The sequence below is a fragment of the Triturus cristatus genome, chromosome 9 (genome assembly GCF_964204655.1).
Source record: "Triturus cristatus chromosome 9, aTriCri1.1, whole genome shotgun sequence".
In the NCBI taxonomy this organism is placed as follows: domain Eukaryota; kingdom Metazoa; phylum Chordata; class Amphibia; order Caudata; family Salamandridae; genus Triturus; species Triturus cristatus.
Genome location: NC_140592.1, coordinates 533,167,632 through 533,189,492, shown reverse-complemented (window position 1 = coordinate 533,189,492; position 21,861 = coordinate 533,167,632). Strand labels below are relative to the sequence as shown.

The following is a 21,861-nucleotide window of genomic DNA, read 5'->3' as shown; positions in this document are numbered from 1 at the left end:
AGAGTGTCATTTATAATGCAAAATATAAGATAAAAATATAGTTACAGTAAGAATTGAGGAGGCCACATCAAGGTTGCCGGGTCAGGCACGAATTAAAGAGAGGAAAGTTGGCATTAGTCATGTCTTAATGAGAATGGATAAAATGGAGTTTGGCGCCAAAAAGTGAATCAGTGACTTCGTGTGGTTTAAGGTACCGGCGCGTCGTGGGTCACAAAGTCTATTCATATACATTATTTTAAAAGAGAGATGTGACAACGGATAGAAAGGTATGTGGCGCCGAAAAAGTGAATCAGTGACTTCGTGTAGTTCGTGGTACCGGCGCGTCATGGGTCACAAGTCTAGTTATACATTTTTTGAAAAAAGGGGGGATAAAGTGACATGCAAAGTTTCAAATAAAGGTTGAGTGGTACAGGTGATAGTTCGTCGGTGGTACGATCTCTGTCAAAGAAGTAAGCACATGATTTAAATAGTGGAACTATCGCCGAGTGAAAGCGGTGCTCTTAGATTTTCTATACACTGTAGGTAGTCAAAGCCACACGTGAATGCTAGCCTATATGGAGTTTAGAACAGTGTTGAGAGTGATGTAGGCATACGCATGCTCTAAACGATAAGGTGAGCAAGTACGATTTAATTGTTAAGCAGCATCAGGAATTCCTTACCAGGTATTCAAGTAAGGTGGTATTTTTGAGCGGGGGTTTGTAAACCCGAAGATTTCTAAGATACGGAGAAAGCACAAGGGGGAACAAGCATAGAAACGTGTAAGCGGGAGGCAGTCAGATAATGCCAGGAGGCGGGGAGGGGAAGGCGGGAGCGTGGGTAGGTGTCTCTTACCTCTGGTCTCGGCTAATGCCAGGTGCTGCTGGTGTCCGCGTTATTGTGGTAATGACAGCCCGTAGTAGCGGGCAGTGAAAAGGGGTCGTGTGTGAGAACTTCCGGTTCGTAACCCGGAAGTAGCAAGGTGCTTTCGCTAGGCGCCATATTGGATTGGGGATTTACAGGGGGTGGGCGGGATGAAAATATCGTTCGTCAATTACGAAAATAAGTTGAAGCGATGAAAGAAAGAAATTATTGTGTTGATAGAAGTATGAGGAAGGTTGACACCAGAGAAAAGTAATATAGTGTGTCATGCATGTTACCCATTGAAACATAAACAAGAATTATGTATTTACAGCACATTTATCAGTTGACTCCGAAAAGCAGAATCTTAAGAATCAAAATATGGAGGGCAGAATTAGGTTAATTCACACAGAAATGCCCAGTGGTCATGAGGTTTGTCACCTGGTATGTGCACATATTTGAAAGAGTTGCATTCAACAGGAGGGTACGCTGTATGTTCCCTGGTTGCCTAGGGGGAACCTCGGTTGAGAGTTGTTGACAGCGGCAGGTAGTGTTATCCTTGGGTTAAGGAAAGCGCGGTTGGAGCAGTGTGTGGGAGCAACTAATCATCTCCCAACCATATATGCATTTCCGCATCCTTATTGAGCCCCAGATTTGTGGTTCTATAGTTCATTATTAGTTCACTTTCGCGTCTTCGTAATTTGAGTTCACGGTCTCCCCCTCTTTTTGTTTGGTGTACAACCTCCAAACCAAAGAAGCGGAAGTCCTTTTTGTGAGGATGATGGTCTTCGAAGTGTTCAGTGAGTGGATGGCCTGAGGGGTACTTATGGATGTTGCGGTAATGTTCCTGAATCCTGGTCCGTAGAGGTCTGATTGTACTGCCGATGTACGGAAGATTGCAGGGACAGATTATCACATAGACACAGAATTTGCTGTTGCAGTCAATCCATTCTTTTCTAAAGAATTCTCGTCCTTCCGTTAATTGGACTCTTGTTGTTTTGTTGCTGCTTAGTTTGCAAATGTTGCAATTTCTGCAGGTATGGAATCCTGGAGGTCTGTCCAGGAATGTAGTGACCATGTTCCGTTTGTCCACAAATTCTGATTTACACAGCATATCCTTCAGATTAGGGGCGCGTCTGAATGTTATCTCTGGGTATGTTTTTAGATCATGAGTGAGGTTTGGTGTTTGTTGTAACAAGTGCCAATGTTTCTTGAGGCTATTGGCATCAATTGGATTTTTTCCCAAGCAACGGAAATTTACACTCTAGCCCAGATACACCATCAAAAAACTTGTCCCAGGCAGTGTCTAGTTTCTTTCATCCCTCCCTGCCCCAATACACTAAGGCCTGTCTGGGGTGGTGCTCGCACCTCCCAAGGCAGGAAACCTATTGTCCAAGCCTCCCGTGCCGGGATCACTCCCAGCAGCAGGAGGTCAGACTTGTGTCGTGGCAGCAGCATCCATTTTGTGATGCTGGGGCTCTGGTTAACTTTAACCGGGTAAGTAGGTTTCAACATGTCTTCTCCCTCTAGAAGGGAGGGATAATATCCTCCTCACCAGAAATGGGATGGGGGTATTATTCCAAAGTGTTAGACACCTTACACAACATGTTTTGATAAAGCCAAACTAAAGTTACCATAACCATTTAAGATTATAAGGCACATTAAGAGTATATGGTAGGCTATATCATAGAACAGCTATAAGGACATGGTTTCGGAAGCTGCAGACAGGCTCAGCTCATGCTAGAGGACTATCTCACATGTTACCAAGCACTCTGCCTCCAGGATTGTTAAGGCCTGCCATAGGAGTGGCTGATAGGTACACATGTGTCTATATATAAGGTAGGTATAGGAATACTACAGGGGTGATTACCCGACCTTGCCCCAGCTGAGTGATCAGCCAGTTGTGTCATAATGGAAGGCCAGGCCAGGGGTGGCATAAAACATGCTGCAGCACCTGGTAGGCCTAGGGTACACCTATGCCCTGGGTACCTAAGGTACACTGTACAGGGGCCAATAAGGTGATCCTATCCAATTGGGTTATGCACCTAAAGTACATAGTATTAATTTAGAGAGAGAACAGCAGGGCTGTGGGTCTGATTAGAAGGCCCACAGCCACATCTAAGTCGAAAACCAGTAAAGCAAAAGCAAAAAGTGGGGGTGAACATAGAAAGCAGACCCTACTCTCCTACAAAAGTGTCATTAGCAAGGTTTCCTCATTCAGTCTACTGCGTGGAAATTTCATTATAGGGGTGGATTTATTGCTATCAGTGATTAAAATCTCATGAGAATCCCACATCTTGTAAACTAATATGACTATTCCATAAACGATAAGTAAACATGAGAAACATATACGGTCCTACATGATCAATTCAATTATTACTTGGAGGTTCTAGCATCCTAGTTCTTAGTATCCAGGCATATAACCGGTATATGGACACACCAAAGTTAAGTACTGTGTACAATCACTTTTTAAGATCCTAATGATCTCTTTGAATCAATTTGCAGCTAGAATCCGGCGAATCAGAATTAGCCAGGTTCTTCTAATCTGCATGTACTTAGGGCAGAAAATAAGAAATGCACTTCAGCTTCATCCTTAAATGCCGGACAACTGGGCGAAGTATTAGCACCCTTCCAGTTACTGCAAAAACTGTTAACTGCTGGATGCTATATCTACATTTTAGGTATAGAGATTTTACTATCAGAGGTTTAATGTGGTTCAAAAATTCTTCTTGGTACATATTATCTTTAAAACTCAAAAACCTGCTAGTCAATTCCCAAGCAGTTATTTTGTTTAACCATGTGGCATTGACATAAATCCAATATCTCATTTTGAGGATTGGAAAAAACTTTTTTTGAATGCTATTGGGGTTGATCCAAAGATCACTCATACCAAGTTTGACCATTCAGACCTTAATGAAATTGAGCCACTGAACACACCCTCTAGTGTAAAGTGATAGTACGTTGAGTAGTGATTTTTTTTCATGGGTAATGGTGAGTTATTTGACCAAATGCGGACCCAGAAAGCAAGGGACCTAAGAGCAATCGCCTGAGAGATGTTCTTCAATCCCAGATCCAGACGCATCAGTATCAAAGGGGCGTTCTGGGGAGCTCCAGAACGGATCTCATGAATACATTTTCAGGTTTTTTCTATGGTACTTACATTAGTGTGTCCCCATAGCTCTGCCCCATAGAGTGCAGCTCCGATGCCCTGAGCTTGGTATACTTGGATCACTGGATTCACTGGTGTATATATTGACTTCCTTAACTTTTTAACTAAGGCAGTGCCGACATGTTGTAGTGAAAGCTAACTTTTTACTATTTGTGGGGTCCATGATTGTGTGTTGGTGAGCCTCACCCCCAGGTAGTCAAATAGCTTCACCTCCTCAAGTAGGGTAGAGCCCAGCATTATACTCCCCCTAAAGGACTTGTGTCGATTAAATGCCGTGAATTTTGTTTTCGAAGTATTAATTTCTAGTCCAAATTCCTCCCACGCCACCCCAAACTGAGCCATTAAGTTTTGGAGCTCCATCGGAGTTCTGAAAATAAGCAGGGTGTTGTGTGCAAAAAGTAGTGGGGGCACTGCTTGTCCTGCAAGCTTGGGGGATCGCCCCTGCAGTCTATTAATGATTCAACCAGACCGTTGATGTAAAGGGTGAAGAGAGGAGGCTCAAGGACGCACCCTTGACGCACTCCTCTGTTCACCCTAACCCGGTCGGTCAACCCCCCCTTTGCTCACCCATCTGCCTTGGGCATAATTGTCCTTGTGAAGTCTAATATTAATCTGGAGTAGATTTCTCAGGATCCCCATTTTGGATAGGACTACCCAGAGTTCCAGTGATACTTTTTGATGGTCACATATTTCCATAGAATGAATAAGAAACAAAACTGGTCTATAGTGCTTGAATTACCTCCAAATCATGCCTGTAAAGGTAGGAATATATTCCCATCCCTCATCCAGTGAAGGAGTCTCTCCAGCAAGTGGCAACAGAATATTTTCTGTGCGATGAGGCTGATAAGCCTTTAATTTGCCAGGTTGCTTTTATCCCCATTTTTAAATATGGGCACTACCTCTGCGCCTAACCAAGAATCCAGAATTTGTGCCCCTATTAATATAGCATTGAAGGTGTGGTTAAAAATCACACTCCAAATTTTGGGTTGAGAGAGACAAAGATCCCCTGGGATTTTATCTAGACCAGATACCTTACCCCATTGCAGGGTGGCAATTACTTCCTTAGTTTCTTCTACAGTAAAAGTACGTTTATCTATTTCCAATTCTGGGGCAGGATACTCAATGGTGACTCGACTAGTGTCTTTTGGTCCTGCATGCAGTTGACCAAAGTGGTCTTCCCGGATCTGTGGCAGTATGTGAAATTTTCCTCTGTGGTTAGGTTTTTTGACCCTTTGGATATTGAATGCCGGAATTGTTTGCTATTGTTTGTTAGCACCGCGACTAGTAAATCTTTCCAAAAGCCTTTGTGCCCTTTCCTTTTTGCCTCAATTTGGGCATTTTAATAAGCTTTCCTTTTTGTGGCTACCATAAGTCTTGAACCAACATTGATAGCTCCTATAAAAGTTTGCCGAGCTTGCTTGCATGACTCATCAAACCACTCATTCTTTTTTCTGGGCATTTTCATGACAGTTATTTCCTTACAAAAAACCTTTTTAATATTGTTTAGTAGATTCGTAACTGTGACCACCAGAGATTGCGTCTTAAGTCTTTGGGTGCCCATGTTGACCAATGAGTGAACTACTATATTATAAAGTGCCTGAATGTAAACACTACTCTCAATTGTGGGGCCATTTGACCCTCCTTCTGTTATTACTAAGGACAGTTGCAGTGGGTAAGACGCTTCACAGCTTAGATATGGGTGATAGAGAATCAGTAACTGAATGCCTGCAGTAACACTCTATGGCAAGATTTGACCCCTATCTTAAGGTCTACTGGACTGTTTTTCCATCTAATTAACGAGGCTTGTTTGTGAAACCTCTATTGGGATTGATTCTCTATCACCCATATCTAAGCTGTGAAGCGTCCAACTCTACATTTAATGTGGCTGATATGCAATCCCCTTTATTGTTCTTTCAGATTCCCACTTATACCACGAAGGTTTTTTGTTGCATTACAATTTGAGGAGACTTACTAGCACTAAGACTCAACTTGTGAACTAATTAATTTTACATCAAACCGAGTTGATACGCAATTTTCTTTGGCTCTGCAGGCCCCTATTTTTCGACTCTGAATTTTGTCTGCGCGTGGGTCGCGATTCATATAAAGTTTTGTGCCATCTCTTCGATTGCACCTAGAGGAGTTTACATTCTAGCCCTCTAACAAACTAAACGGCGTTGTCCCTCTTCCATGCCGATGCAGACGTCATCCACGCTGGTCACGTGACATGTTGACCGGTTTGAGGAAGTCGAGTGTCATCGTCTCGGCATTTCTCAACGCTATATATACTCGGACTTGTCATTGTCCGGTGACTCCGGGCTCGGTGGTATTAATGAGGTTGATCTACCTGGCTGAGGACTTGGATGAAGTGAGTACCATGTTTCAATTGCAATACAGAAAACTACGCCGGGTTTTGATGTCACAGGGATAGTAATGTTATGTGTTTTCCCTGTTTTCTTCTTTCCCGACTTCAGCTGTTCTGTAGTCCCGCCACCCACCTTCTTGCCTAAGGAGCAAAGTTTTTCATTTTAATATGTAAGCCTTGTTTATTCTCCATTTTACCCTATGTGCCTATAGTTTGAGAGTTTTCATAACTACCGTATAGTGAACTACGAGGCCTATCTCATTTGTTAATGGGCATAATTGAGGAGATTGACTCATTTTATGCATAATGAATTGGAATGTTTTCTCATAAAAGATTTTTGAATTCCTTCACGATTCTGTAAGCACTGGTTACCTAGGGATGTTGTCAATGTACAAAAGTAACTCTCTAATGTTAGTACACCAGATGTCCATGTGCTGTTGATTTTTCTTCAAAATGTACTAAAGCGGATAGACGAAGCTGCGCTTTAGTAATGAAAACAATAGAAGTACTCTAGACTGTATTCTGTTTTCTTCCAGATATCCAGAGGCCTTTGTGGATTTTTCGAGGGCCAGTATGGAACCGTGAGTGTATCCGGTTCTTTGAACCTTAGGTCAGGGTAAGCCTTAGAGAGCTTATACCGCCAAGGTGTCATTTTGTATTGTTTATTTAGGTCCTGAAGAAAGCTTTGTGACTAACAATAACAAGCTGAAACATGTCGACCATTTGTTTATATACCTAATAGGATGTATCTGATCAATAATTATCAGTATTAGTCATCCTACACTGTTTTTAACCAGTGCCTGATTCGTCATTATTAAAATTGTTTTTTGCGAATTTTGGGGCATTTTTTTAATTTCACATTCCCTTTCACTTATCACATACGAGAATTCCGTTTGTCTGATATCTGCGCTCCGCTGTAACCAAAGCGTTGAAGCACACCAGAGGTGCAGTTGGCACCCCTGGTGGAACCCTATGATGAAGCATGTCACCGACTAGGTCGGTGAGTGAGGGTTCTACGCAAATATCTGATTGATTTTTCGGCAGCACTTCGTCAATTCACATATGCAAATATGTGTGTATATACTATTATATGTACAAATGTGCATGTATACATAATTTTACCACTGGTATTTTTCTCCCCTTTCTTTGTACACACTCTTTTGTTGTTTAAAGTTCTAGCATAGGGGGAATAAGAGTGTGACTCAACCCTCTCTCTCTTGTTGTTTTCATCTATCCAATCTGTTACCCATATGTCGACCAGATTAGGCAAGAGTAGTACATTGAGCAAAAAGTAGTCGATCTTTGTTTTGCAGTTAACCCTTTTGTATGTGTGGCCAGGCTTTTGATCAGAAATAGAGCGCAGTTGGCAGTCCTCAACCCATGTTTAAGGGTGAGAGAGGTGACGTGGAATGCTACCGTCACGTTCTTAACTGGTTTTTCCTGACTCAGGCATGGGATGCCTAGATCATCGTCCTCTTCATCGGTTACGTTTTTGTTACCTCAAGAGGCTCAAAGATTGGGTTTAGGTCCCCGCAATAACTATGTTGTGTGATGATCCTTCCCTTTCGAGGAACTCCTCTAGAGCAACAATTGTGGAAGCATCGTGATTTTGGGAAGGAAATCTATTGTAAATGTTGACCAGGAGCACTGACCTATTATCAGTGATTCCTTTGATATTGAGGGCCAGTATATTAGTGGAATCTATATCATACTTTTTAATGCAAAACCCCAGATTAATTTTAATCCAGATTATGAGACCACCTGCTGGGTGACCCTTCTTTGATGGTACAGCTTCGACATTGTGATTGGTGAAACCCACTCTAAATGTTTTATCATACGGCCCATGTCTCCTGAAAAAGACATACATCGTAGCTATTCACAAATTCCTCAACTCTTCACGTACATTTTTAGACCTGAGGCCTGCTAGATTCCAGGACAAAAGACTCAGTTTCTTAGTGGGCTCAGGATTTGGAATGGTTTGCCTCTCCTCTAGGGTGGATAAACAAGTAGGTGAGGATGATAGTAAGATCATTGGAATAAAGGACTGCCCCTCCACATCACTATTCGTGTTGACCCCCGGTGGCTGTTCTAACTCTGGTGGAGTATGATAGTAATAGCCTTCCTTTGTTGTACTCCTGGTGACACGGTGAGAAGATAGTCCCTGCACATGTCAGATGTACCTAATCACAGGATCTGCTTGGCCCTTGAGGTTTTTTTTGGGAGTGTTTTGTCAATTGGTCTCCCGTGCTTTGGGTCGCTTGCCAGGTCCTTGCTTTTTTTTTTTTTAACATAATTTATTCGGTATTTATTTATATGAAATGCAAATTACATGCCATAAGTCTCCAGAGGAGCACATCCCAAGTAGATCTGATAACAGGGTGTTTCTATAACCCAAAATCTATCCTGGTGGCTCACAGTGCTCCACAAACAATAGGTAACCACGTTCCCACATTTGGGGCCATCAGGTCCCAGGTAGCATTCAGACATTGCTTTTACAAAGATCTTCAAAGTATATGCATTATAACAGTATGTGTCAACTCAGTAATTTAATTACCCCCCTCACTCCCCACGCTGACGGGTATAGTCCAATATGTATCTCTCTAGTGGACAGACCTTGTCAGGTTTGACTAATGTCTCAGGTTAAGAAGCTTTGCCATGTCCTTGCTTGTTAAGAAATGTTTAAGCTGGATCAATGATACATTGGGAGGTAAGGTACGCACATCCAGATTAACTAGACCATCCGCTCTGTCCCTGCCAACCAGATCCAGTGTAATGTGATCTAATTCCTTATCTGTGGAGTAGCGTTTAGCAGTTTTTATATCTGATCTTATGATTGATCGTCATTGCCTCTCCTGCCTTATCCAGTGGATAACTTTATTGATCAGGGCTTCGCTGTATTCTCCTGACGCGCATGCCAGTTTAGGTACATTTTATCATGAACACTCTATTTCTCGTCCCTATAAACGATTCACGGGGGCTGCCCTGACTTACTCCCCACCAGGGCCTGTGGGTTTCACCATCTAAACGCGGTCTTTCAAGGAATGGGTTAAGTCCAGGCATCCCCTATCAGAGCCTTTACAGAGGGTAGTGCTATCTCAAGATTGATTTCCCCTGGTACCCCACCAAGATCACAAAATGTGCCCTGTACCTACTGTCCTACGTGTGGATTGCAAAGTGTGGTGGCCTTCTCAGCGACCTCCCCTCGATTCGAACAAGGGGGCATTAATGTTTGAAAGTGCTGCTGGTGGGTGTGGTACGTTTCAGGTTTTTTCTGGGGTGCTGAAATCATAGATTGTGTAATAGTCCCTGAGCTCCTGTTTCCGTCACCCATGTCCGCCCAATCTTTGATCTGGTGATAGGTGTTGCCCAATCCCATTGCGTTCCTCTACGTCACTAAGCTGGTCTGTAAGAGACTCTACAGTTTTTCTCAATGAGAGCAACTCTAGTGTTAATTCCTTAACAGTTGTTTTGAGTGCTCTTGGTTCACTATGAGGAGCACTAATTTCTAATTTTATGGGACTGTTCCTTCTCCTGGGCTCTGCCTCGTGGACCACAGGACCAGGTGCAATTTCGATAGTGGTCTTGTTGGCAGTGGCTTCATTGCTGTCAGCGAGAGTGTCGAACTGGTTGGTACATACAATGTCCAGAGCTCTTCCCTCAACATTGGTGCTGATATTACCAGTTTCAGAAGGTGTGGGGACAAGCTCTGGCTGCTTGTGTCGCTGGAGTGCAGGGCTGTGCCGCTGGGGCTAAAAGTTGGTATTTTTTGTGTTTTTTTATTTTTTTTGCAAGAAAATGTCTGCCACTTTCTGGCCCTCTTTGGATGACCCGTTCTGACCACTAAGTAAGCTTTTGACTGCTTTGATCAGGGTGTCTATATCATCCAACATGCAGTTTGCTGCAGTGCTTGCTGTGGACCGTTTAACCTGCTTAGGGGCTCCAATTGGACTGCCCATGGATTTCCTTTTGCCCATCCTGTTGTGGTAAGCCGATGTCAACTTGGGCTGTTGTAAGCAATTAGCAGACTTAGCAAAAGCAGATCCTTTTAAAGGAGCTGTATCATTCCTTCCCGAGTTTTTAGGTATTACGCCTGCTATGATAAAAAAAAAAAAAGCATTGCAACCTGGATTGGTGCTTAGTGGCGATATCCTCGTTACGATTCCATCTTCAAGGGGGGCGGCCCAGGCCAGCCTCCTCCGGGCATGTACTGGCCAGCGCTTGGACTGGAATTCGCCCAGGCACAGCCTGCGTGCGTACCACGCGAAGGGGCAATGCAGCGCTTAGGAGCACGAGATGGGCGTGGCCTCCAGAAGGGATTGCTGGGATTTGTGGTCTTCCCCACAACTTCCTGGTGTCTGGCGTCCTGGCGACAGTGGCGGTGTCACCAACCGCGGAGCCATGCAGCACTTAAGAGCTTGAAATGGGCGTGGCCTCCAGAAGGGATTGCTGGGAGTTGTGGTCTTCCCCACAACTTCCTGGTGTCTGGCGTTCTGGCGGCAGTGGAGGAGAAGTAGTAAGAAAAGGAATGGAGTGGAGTGGGCATAATTGACAGGTATCTTGGCAGTGTGCCTACTAATATGGTGATTGTTGGCACGGAAAAGTCATCTGCACGGGAGTGGACGTGCAATCCTTCCTTGAATGTCCAACTGTACTGTTGTCTGGATCCCTAATGCTGATTCTTGTTGGCATAGGCAAACACGGATCATGCATGTACGCCATGACATAGGCCCGTCTCTCAGATTGCAGTCTTGTTGGCCCGGGACGGGTGCCCAAACGACTACCCTCATAGTGGTGGAAGGCTACTGCCTTTGCCATGAGTTGAGCAGCACGAGTGAGGTGGTGACAGCATATTGTGCAGTGATCGGTAGGAGTGAATAACCCCTTTTTAACATGTGTCACTGCAGTGAGGGCTACGGGCTCACTCACTCACTTTTAAACGTTCCGCTACTGCGTGTTCAACTTACCCTTTGCTACATCAGAATGGTGTAAAGTGTTGCACAGCTCAGAAGTGGTGTATCTGTACAAGTGAATGTGTGCCTGGGAAGGGTGCAATACAGAGATAATGAAGTACTGAGTAGTGCATACATGGTGTATGAATGTGCATGGTGTATGCCTGTGCTGGAGGTACCTGTGAGTGGTACCGTACCTGAAGGATTTAGTGCTGTGCAGCGCATGCAGGATATGTGCATGTGATGGGTGTATGTGTGCCTATGAGTTGTGCAGTACATGAAGGACACAGTGCTGAACAGCACGTGTGTTAAATGCAAGTGATTGATGTATGTGTTTCCCTTTAAGTGGTACAATACATGGAGGACACAATACTCTGCAGTGCATGTATGCTGTATACATGCACTGGGTGTATGCACCCCTGTAGATGGTACAGCACATGGAGGACCCTGGGTTCCATTTTGGGAGACCCAGGCCTGCATGGTTAAACATGGGGAGGAGGTAGAAAGAAACCCCTAGAAAGATGTGAGAAATTTCTGCATTCCTGTATGCTGGGATGGAGACACATTGTGGAGGGGAGGGCCAGGCTCATCTGTACACTTCAAAGGGTGCTCTTTGATTCAGTGAGAGGTCACAAGGAAGAGGCCTAGGCACTGTCCTGGACTGGGTTGTGGGATGATCAGCTTCGGAGACATCCCTGCTGTGACAGACTGCTTGTCAAGGGGAAGAAGAGGGAGCAGAAGAGTGGGCACTTCAAAAGAAGCAGCACCTCCAACATAAAACGTTAAAGATCCAGACCCTAAAACACATTTGGTGTCTTGAAATGGACTGTATGAAGGGGAGTTTAAGACCCAAAATTGCCATCTGCCAAGCAGCCAGATTGATTATGTGAGAAGGGGAAGCTCTGCAAGACTTCTGCCTGAGACCAGGACTGGGGGCCAAGGCCTACCGGTCTCTCTGCTGAGTGAGGTGAAACAAAACTGATGAAACTTAAGTTATCAAAGCAACCTTGTGCAATGTTGGCATATTTCAAGACTACAAATGAATTGTCTATTAGCAACACATGGCGCAATGCAATTTTATTTAAGAGCGTTGGGTCTGGAGTATTTATATGAAGTTTAAATTTGGTTTGGTCCCATTAGGTGTCAACTGCTAGGCAAAAGTGGTAGGTGTACAATGTTGTCAATTTTTTAAAGTCATGATACACGACTTAGTTTGTGTCCTGTTAAAGTCCAGGGCTGGAGAAAGCAAGAAATAATTATATTGCCCCAATTTGGAGAAAGTATGCCTGTGTAACATGTGAGGAGGCTTTATTTCTGATGATGAATCATCATCAGGAAATGTTTGTTAAAGGCTGAAGAGCGTTTTCCTGACATTTTTAGAACTGTAAAAAAGGCACTTCATGAATGAATGCACTACGATTCCACCTCAGTACATTAAAAATAGTAATAATAATGGAATAATAATGGTTTGATGATGGAATTATTAAGGCATTTTGTGTTGTAAATAATTTTTAGCATATTGAATATGCCACTTAGGGGCTACTCAGAAATTAGGAATGCACATCGTCACTTTTCTAATTTATGAATGGTTTTATTAAAGTTGTTAGGAAGTTCTCTTGTGCCTCTCTATGTGAATGACTCATTGCACATCAATTAAGCTCTGAGGAGGCTCCAAAACTCATTAGATGCACACTGTTAAAAGTTTTGAGTATTTGTGAAATTGTATTTTGGTTTTTTTTATATGGCTAATATTGTTTTTAATATTGAAATTGAATAGAAATAACTTTTAAATAGGTAACAAATAATGAAGGTTGCCTTAATACGTTTTTTTGTTTACTGGTGTTCTGGGTTGTACCTCTGCACTTTATTGAGGATCTGCATTGATGAGTTTATATTGGGATGTAGTGTCTCTGTGGATCCACTACTTTGTGTGTTAAATAAATAAATCATGTAGGAGGTGAATATCCGTATACATAAAGGTAGCATTGTGCTAGAATTGATATGGGGGGGGCACATGGATGACGCTATGGGTACAAAGGATGGGAAAGTGATGACAGCCAACATGCAGATTAACAATTGGGGTGACTGGTTATATATTAATGTGAAAAGTATAACATCATGGAGTGTCAGAAACTGAAATAAAGTTGTGTATAAAAAAGCGAACTGCATATCCCTTTAAATAAGTTCCTGAATGTATCTGAACTAACTGCACGCATTTCTACATTTCTATTAGATCTGATTGCTGCTATAAATGGAGCATTGTGCTCATTGAACACATTGTTCACTCGTGCTTTTTAATAATTATTTAGCTCATGTTTTTCCCAGAATGTTTTTACCAATGAAACTGAGCAATTCTGGTAATTTGTGTATTGTAACATTTATCTCCTTGTATATCCAGAATAAACTGTGACATATTACAGATTTTATGCAATAAATTGCAAAAATTAATCAAACAAATAAATATGTTTGACTTACCACTTGGTCCATTGTCACATGCTTGCCCTGATAATCTAGCCAAATTGGCACTTCGGAAGTGAAACGGAATTCTCTGAAAAGAAAAAGGAGCAAAATAAGTAAGGTTTTGGTTTTCTCGAGATAGGAAAGACACAATGTTAAGCACAAATAAAGAGTGGGGGCGGTGAGGTGGTGGATAGTCAGTTTGGATCAAGAGAGGCAAATAAAGGAGCCTGTGATAAATGCAAAGACCCTGGTAAAGACTTGTCTAAATATTGTACGCCGTTCTGAAGGCATCATCAGAGTGGATCCTTCCAATACGCTTCACTGAACTGAATTGAGAACTTGAGGTGTCAGTCAGGATTCAGCTAGTATGTGTCAAGTTCTGGAATACAGATCTCTTCACTATTCAATGCAGGGTAAAAAAATGAAGATGTACAGAGGCTGATGACACAAATGGTTAACACAATCTTTAAAACACAAGTCCTATCAGGCAACAACTAAGATCTCAACTTTCAAATAGTGGAGAAAAAGGTGAGGGGGAAATAAGAGGCACCTTTAAATTCACAATCCAAATTATGTAGAAGAACACAATGCCCACAAGATCATACATGAAATTGGTTTCATGTGGCTTAGAAGGAAATGCTAATGAACAGAAAAATCTTTGAATGCCTGCAACTGCATCCTGGGAGAGGTGTAGGTAAAACAGTGACTGAATTCCTAAGAAGAATAGGAAAGCTAGGTACCAAATGGGGTGATCTTCTTGAATTAATAAGCATTAGGGTACTCATCTATGTGCAGGTCCTTGAAACACATTAATAAAGATATTTCAATTTTTGAAAAATATCTCACTGATATGCCTTTCATTTTCAGACTCTGTATACTTTGAGCTAATTAGAAAAGGCATTAAACACGTTAAAATGCTTTAAACTGAAAACCCCTCTTCAATTTTCCTTCTAAAAGAAAAACAAAGCAGGAAATGGCGCAAACCGGCAAGCCGAATTTCCTAGCTGCATTGTCACATGGGTCCTTCAATGAATAAGAATTCCACCTTCACAGAATACATAGAAGTGTCAGTTAGGCTAGATCATGTTGACAGGAAGGTCCTAGTAAAGACTGAATTGCCAGATAAGATGGAAAGGAGATTTAGAAGCCTCTGGCCTGGTTCTTGTGAACACACAGTCAGGATGCCACCAAAGAAATAGCTGGTTGGAAGCAATCTTTGGTCAGTGACCTTTTAGCCTGCTTAGCACTTTCAGGGGGAGATGTAGCAGAAAGGTTTAAAGCTGCATTACCAGCCTATTAAAATACCCCCCTCCCTTGAATGCATCCCCTAGGATCCTGGTCCAGAAACTGCTGTATGATGTGCTTCTTGCAATGGCAAATTGCATTGCATTGTGTCCCTACTTTGCATCCTCAAGACAATGTGTATTTGCCACCAACTAATGCTTTTCTAACAGATGCTTGCTTAGCTCATCTGCCTTGGATGTTTTGGAAGTCTGGTAGGAGGTTAGCACTGAGCTATAGACTAAGAGCTCGAAAAAGGATGAACTCCTGTGAACAATCACAAAGTGTGACCTGTCTTTCAATAATCTCTGTTCAGATAACACTGTTGAAGTATTATCACTCTGAATCATACAGGAATTGCTGTAGAAAGAAGCAGATGAACCACACCAACCACTCTCAAAGGCAACATATTTCGGCGCGCAAGTGCTCGCTGGACAACCATTTCTACTGCACTGTCAACAGTTTCACCTGAGCACTTCAACCCTACATCCAATAGTTTGTGAAGACTGGCTGTGAAGGCACAAGTTTCTGGAAGGAGACTCACACCAGCATGTTTTCCCGCCGGTATCAGAGTGAACATTTGAATTGCTGAAGGAGACTGATTCAATGTATTCTCCCAATCGCCATTTTTTTCTGGGAGCATTGATTTTCTACATTTTCCTGAAGAGATTTCAGGTGGAGTTTGCATTTGACCCATGAGTATGCGCAAGATGTAATGAAGCCCAAAGAAAGGAGAGCTGCTTGTGTTCGAAACTGCTGCTAAGTATTGGATTAATATGGTTGTATATCTTTTTAGATGATATGGAGCCGCTGCTTGTGTTGAAGTTAAGTAAGTAAATATTTATTGTACATTCAAATAAAAACATTACAATTGAAACACATCTTATCATGATGGGCTACTATCCACACACAATCGAGTTTTTGACTTCAGTTAAACATGTCCACCATCAGTGTCTGAGTTTTTCTAAAGCAAAAGACATAAATGATCAAGTTACTTATCTTCAGTAATGCCTCATCTGGTAGAGACTATCTATCTGCACATTCCTTGCCTTGGAATATTCCCCAGGTGTCAGCCTGGATCTGGAAAATCTTTAGCAGTATCCATGCGTGCCAGTGGTTGATGTTGAATGGTTCTGTGTTGGGGTCGTAGGCGTCATCTGCACCAGATGTGCAGTGCGTGATGCCTATAAAGGTGCCACCCCAGCGCATGGACATCAATTTCTTTTTGTGACTATTTCGACACTATTTCTACACCAGAAGCACGGAGCCACGCCAGAAGGCTGATCGACCAGTGTGCAGATTCTAAGGGACAACAAGGAAATCTTTAGGCAAAAATTCCAGTCTGCAGAACGGGGAGGATGGGGCAGTTGGTAAGAAATCAGCAGCTAGATAGAGCTTCTACCAGATAAAGCATTACTGAAGGTAAGTAACTTGTTCCTTTGATAGAGACTTCTAGCTGCATATTCCTTATATCAGAATACATACCAAAGCAATACCGCCAGGACTGTCTCAGATCAAAAGGTCCTGGAGGCCGAACGGGCAAAGTGCCTGTCACAAAGGACCTGACTGTCAAGGCAGTAGTGTTTGATAAAAGTGTGCAAGGATGCCCACGTAACCACCTGACAGATGTCCAGGACAGACTTTCATGAGCCAACGCAGCAGAGGGAGCTTTCACTCTGGTCGAATGAGCCCACAAGCCCTCGGGGGACTGCTACTTAGCTAAAGCGGAGAAGAACTTTATGCAGAGAACACTCCACGTGGAGATGGACTGTTTCTCCACTGCTTCCCCCTTCTTCAATCCAGTGAACCCTAAAAAGAGTTGATAATCCACCATGTGTTCTTTGGTGTGATTGATCTAGAATGACAGTGCCCTCTTAGGGTCTAGACGGGGGAGTCTTTCTGCATCTTAGGAAGGCCGAGGTGGAGAAAAGTTTGGCAGCATGATGTTTTGGCTGATGTGGACTGCCACAGGACTGAGCCCAAGCGAAGGTTGTGGGTTAGTAACTGGAGTCGGGCCGGATCTGAAAATGGATCGAATGGCACTGACTGACACTGAGGGTAATCCCACCAGTGGGTGTGCAGTAGGGGTACCTCCCAGACCCATGGGATCCAAAGGCACTCCAGAGGGGTCTGCCTGCCCAAACATGAGGTGCATAGCCTTATAAAACTCCTTGAGTTGGCCGGGGGATGATCTGGCTCCAGGAAATTTGGGGGGATGCAGAGCAGACCCAGGCACCACGTGTGGAGTGCGGGAGTGGGGCCTTGACTTGTGATGCCATTCCCTCACCTCGTCTGATGACTTGGACTGGGCTGGCAAGGTCGAAGAGGACTTCCACTTCTTACATGTTTTGTACTTGTGGGACTTACCTGAAGACGGCTTTGACAGCGGTAACGACTGACGGGAACTACAACGAACGATGGCCTGGGACCTTCCATGCAACCGGGAACTGGAGCATTAGGGTGTCTTCCGATGTGGGACCGCCAGGAGCTAGTTAGTGAAAAGCTAAAACAATCACGAAGAAAAATGTCAAAAAAGTGGTCTAAAATTGACCAGGGTAGCTCTTCTGGATCCGCGGTGTTGGCGCGGAAGTAAAAGAACTGATGTCAGCGTGCTGGGGTGTACCCTATATAGGCACCATGCATATCACATCCAGTGCGGACAACACCTATGAAGAGCTGTTCGACACTACCTCCCAGCATGCAGGAGTACTGCTCAAGATTTTCAGGATGCAGTCAGACGCCTGGAAAATATTCTAATATAAGGAATCTGAGGCTAGAAATCTCTATCGGATTTTAAAGCTCATCCAGTCAATTGGGGATTAAATCCCAGTAAACATGTCATGACTGCTAGTTGACATTTTCATACATTTAGGAGTGAAAACATCGGTTCTAATAGTTGTCTCCGGGTGGTGCGGTGCCGAATCGGTGATGCGGCGAGCGCAAGGTAAGTTGTTTTGTTTATTTTTTTATTTTACTTTCCCTATCCCGTCGTCTGTCCAGTCCCCCTCCACCACCACCGAGTCCCCGCCCAACCGCGGTTACCTGCACAGGACGCGCCTGGTCTCCTCCCTGTATTCAACTTTTCACACAAACGCAGTTTGTGGATCAATGACTCTTCTGACAGAGCACATAAATGAAAGGTAGCAAAGGACACATCCTAAATCCGTCATTCATAAATTAGAAGAGTAAAGGCACACAAAAACAACCCTACTTGAGACGTTTATCTGCGATTATCTTCTCAAAGACAACCATCCCTGGATAGAGCATGACTTTGGTAGGATCCACCCCTGTTAGTCAATACTCCGTATAATCTCTCTCAGTCAAAGCAACTGAAGGCTACTGCTAAATCAATAAATGCAGCATAGAGGAAGGGGCACTTTGTGGAAAAAAAAATTGTATAAGGAATGAAAAAGCTAGTATATAAGTCTCTATGCTGCATCCCCTCTGGAACCCAGTTTGAAAATGCAGAATAACACTTTTACCAGTGGTCCATATCTCCAGTTCTGTGAGAAGGAGCTACACAACACATTTACCATCTACATCTAATACACAATAAGGTGATTGTTGGCCAGGACAGAATTAGCTCTAATAATAACCCCATCAGCTATTAGATACAGTGCTAATTTCAAGACACTTTCTGTATAGTTGAGACAGACTCTGAGACCATAAGGGAGCACTGGTATTATGTACTGTAGCCAGAAGTCTGTTTGGATCTGGGGCACCATCACTTCGGCTGAAATTCAAGAAAGCCTGTCCTTTCAAGAGGTATTTGTGGCATTCAATGGCACTTGCCCTGAATATTTTGCCAAAACATATAAACATCTTTTGTAGTTTGACCACCCCGATGGGTGAGGCACGATAGATTCCCATTCTCATTTCTTCTGATAAAGTTAGGTTAACTAATTATCAGATTTACACACCTCTTGTTAATTAACCCAAGTTTGCTTGTTCATCAAATGCTTTTCCTTCAAAATTCGTTTTCTAAGGGTGGCCCGATTGTACTTTTAGCTAGTGTGTGATAATTTCTTTTTCTAGGCTCATTTCCTACTTTTGCTATTGGTGAGTCTTTCAGGGTAATCAGCAGGGACAGAATATATGCCGGCCATAGCAATACTATGCCATCCATCTGTATGTCCTCACTGTTACCTAGGCCTATCTTGCACTTTAAATGATAAATGAGGGGGGGTCATTTTTCTCTCCTGTTTCACCATTTTAATAGATACAATGCCAAACGGCCACTCCAACAAAGTGAGAGGCTCATTTCTGAGGACCCATCCACGAGGGAGTTCTTAAATACCCAAGGAAAGGGTTGGAAAAACTCCGGTTCGGCGCAGCCATTATGTAGTTAGACATCTCGAAATGACTGATGTCCATTATGTGTCTTAAAGAACAAGTTACTTACCGTCGGTAACGATATATCTATAAGAAACATTACTTAGTTATAGATTCCTTACCTTAGAAGTACCCCCAGGCGACAGACTGGATCCGTAAAGTTTTTTTATCGTCAGCAGTACCTCTGCGCGTCTGAAGGTGGCGTCGGTTGACTCCGCGTCCGTCGTCAGCGTTGTTGTCGCCGGGATGACGTCGCGGCAATTACTTAGACGCCGCCCTTGCGCGCTGACGTCAGTTCTGTATACGACATTCCACGCCAGAAACGCAGTGCCATGCAAGACACTGACCACTAGTGCACAAAACTAAGGCCCTGAAAGGATGTGCTTAACCCTAGAAATCAGTTTGCAGAAAGGGGAGGATGGGTGGGGCGGTAAGGAATCTATAACTAACTAATGTTTCTTACACATATATAGTTACCGAAGGTTAAGTAACTTATTCATCTGAAAGAAACACGTTAGTTATAGATTCCTTACCTTAGAATAGATACCCCAGCAATACCATCCCCGGTGGTGGGTCTGCAAACCAAGATCACACCAGAAAGTCCTGAAGAACAGAACGGCCAAAGAAGCCGTCTCTCCAGACTTGGCTGTCCAGGCAGTAGTGTTTTGTAAACGTGTGCAGCGATGCCCACGTGGCTGCCTGAGAGATGTAATTTAGAGGAACTCCTCTTCCCAAGGCAGTAGTTGCTGCCGTCGCCCTGGTGGAATCGGCGTGTTGCCTAACCGGAGGCTCCTTTTTAGCCAGAGAATAGTATGCCTTAATACACAAAACAACCCGCCGAGAAATGGTGCGTTTTGTGTATGGCCCAACCTTTCTTGGCGCCCACGTAGCCAACAAAGAGTTGGTCATCCACCCGGAACAGTTTTGTGCGATCCAGATAGAAAGAGAGCGCACGTTTTGGGTCCAGATGGTGGAGCCTCTCTTCCTCCTTCGAAGGATGCGGAGGCGGAAATAAGGTGGGCAAAGTAATGGTCTGCCAGATGTGGAAGGCAGTGACCACCTTAGGAAGGAAGGATAGACGGGTCCTGAGAACCATCTTGTCCGGATGGACAGACAGGAAAGGAGGTTTGGAAGAAAGGGCCTGGAGCTCACTCACCCTTCTAGCAGAAGTGATGGCTACTAGGAAAGCAGGCTTAAGAGCCAAGAGTCTAAAAGGACAGTTATGAAGCAGTGTAATAAAGTGGCTCTGTATATACTGCAACAAAGTAAGGTTCAGTGTGCACAGAGTCCACAGTCCCCAGAGGTTTGGCAGAGGTTAAAGGTAGATATAACCTTACTCTCTAAAGTGGTAGCTTGGTCGAGCAGTAAGGCAGTATCAGAGGACAGTGTAAAGCATTGGTTGTACACACTCAGTCAGCAAATGGTCTCACACACTCAAGAACTGAACTCTAGGCCAATTGTTTTGTATATAAAAATATATTGTTGTTTTATTTTAGAACCACAATTAGGTATAAAAATACTTTCTCGGAATGAGATGATCTAGTTGAATACTTTCAAAAAGCAATAGACTTTTAAATGCAATAGTTACAGTTGTTGCAATAGGCAACACAAGTTAAACACAATTATAACATTGACCTCAATGGGAATTTTTACGTAAACGCAATATCAATTACTTTGCATAGGTTTTTCTTACTGAGGGCTGCATCCTGGATTCAGCCCTGGTGCATCTCCTGTAAACAGTTGAAAGAAATTGTTTTTGTTACACAGGCGATTTTTAAGGAATATTTGTATGTTTCAAAAATTGACACACAAGAATTTCTGGAAAAAAACAGTGTGAGAAGTTGGCCTGGTATATGATGTTCACTAGTTAAAGTGACCACCTTGTACCATGCCAAGCAACCCTTATGGTGTGGTTGTAAGTCAACCTTTTCGGACTAGCTGCCCTAGTGGTAGCGTAGGCTAAGCAGTCTTTGAGGCTAAACTCGTTAAAGCGTGTTAAGCAGACTGTTTTACCATATGTAACCCCCCTTTATACCAATGAAAGGACACCACACAGATATATATTCAAAATATATATGTATTTATTACTCAAAGTATCCCCTAGACTCTTTATGAGCACAGGAGCACAAATCATTAAACAAGAAAGTATTACAATATACAGAAGTTGCACTTTATATGGATGGGCCCTGGTGGCCACTCAAACCATATACTAAAATAGTGGTATAAGTACCACGAACAGGAAAGGGAAAAGGCCTAGGGCCTCCAGAATCGCTGGGCCTACAAGGAGCTAACTTTAGTTAGTGACCAGGAGGTCCACGGGTCGCGTGTGCAGTGCGGAAAGCTACACGCGGGCTCCCATAGGTTTTCAATGGGTGCGTAAAAGTTCAAAAGTTACTGCTAGAAGGGTCTTCTGGATGGACTACGAACTTAAGACTTAAAACACATACACTAGAGATGTTTCTCTACACTTG

General features: G+C 43.3%; 1 protein-coding gene across 1 annotated transcript in view; it reads right to left on the bottom strand.

The window, feature by feature from the left end:
• The window catches only part of ATG2A (autophagy related 2A), a 2,561,659-nt gene that overhangs the window by 469,185 nt on the left and 2,070,613 nt on the right, over positions 1-21,861 (bottom strand). Inside the window, exon 37 of the mRNA XM_085625535.1 lies at positions 13,793-13,865. Within this exon, the coding sequence (XP_085481661.1) occupies positions 13,793-13,865 (73 nt within the window). The remainder of the gene's footprint in view (positions 1-13,792; positions 13,866-21,861) is intronic.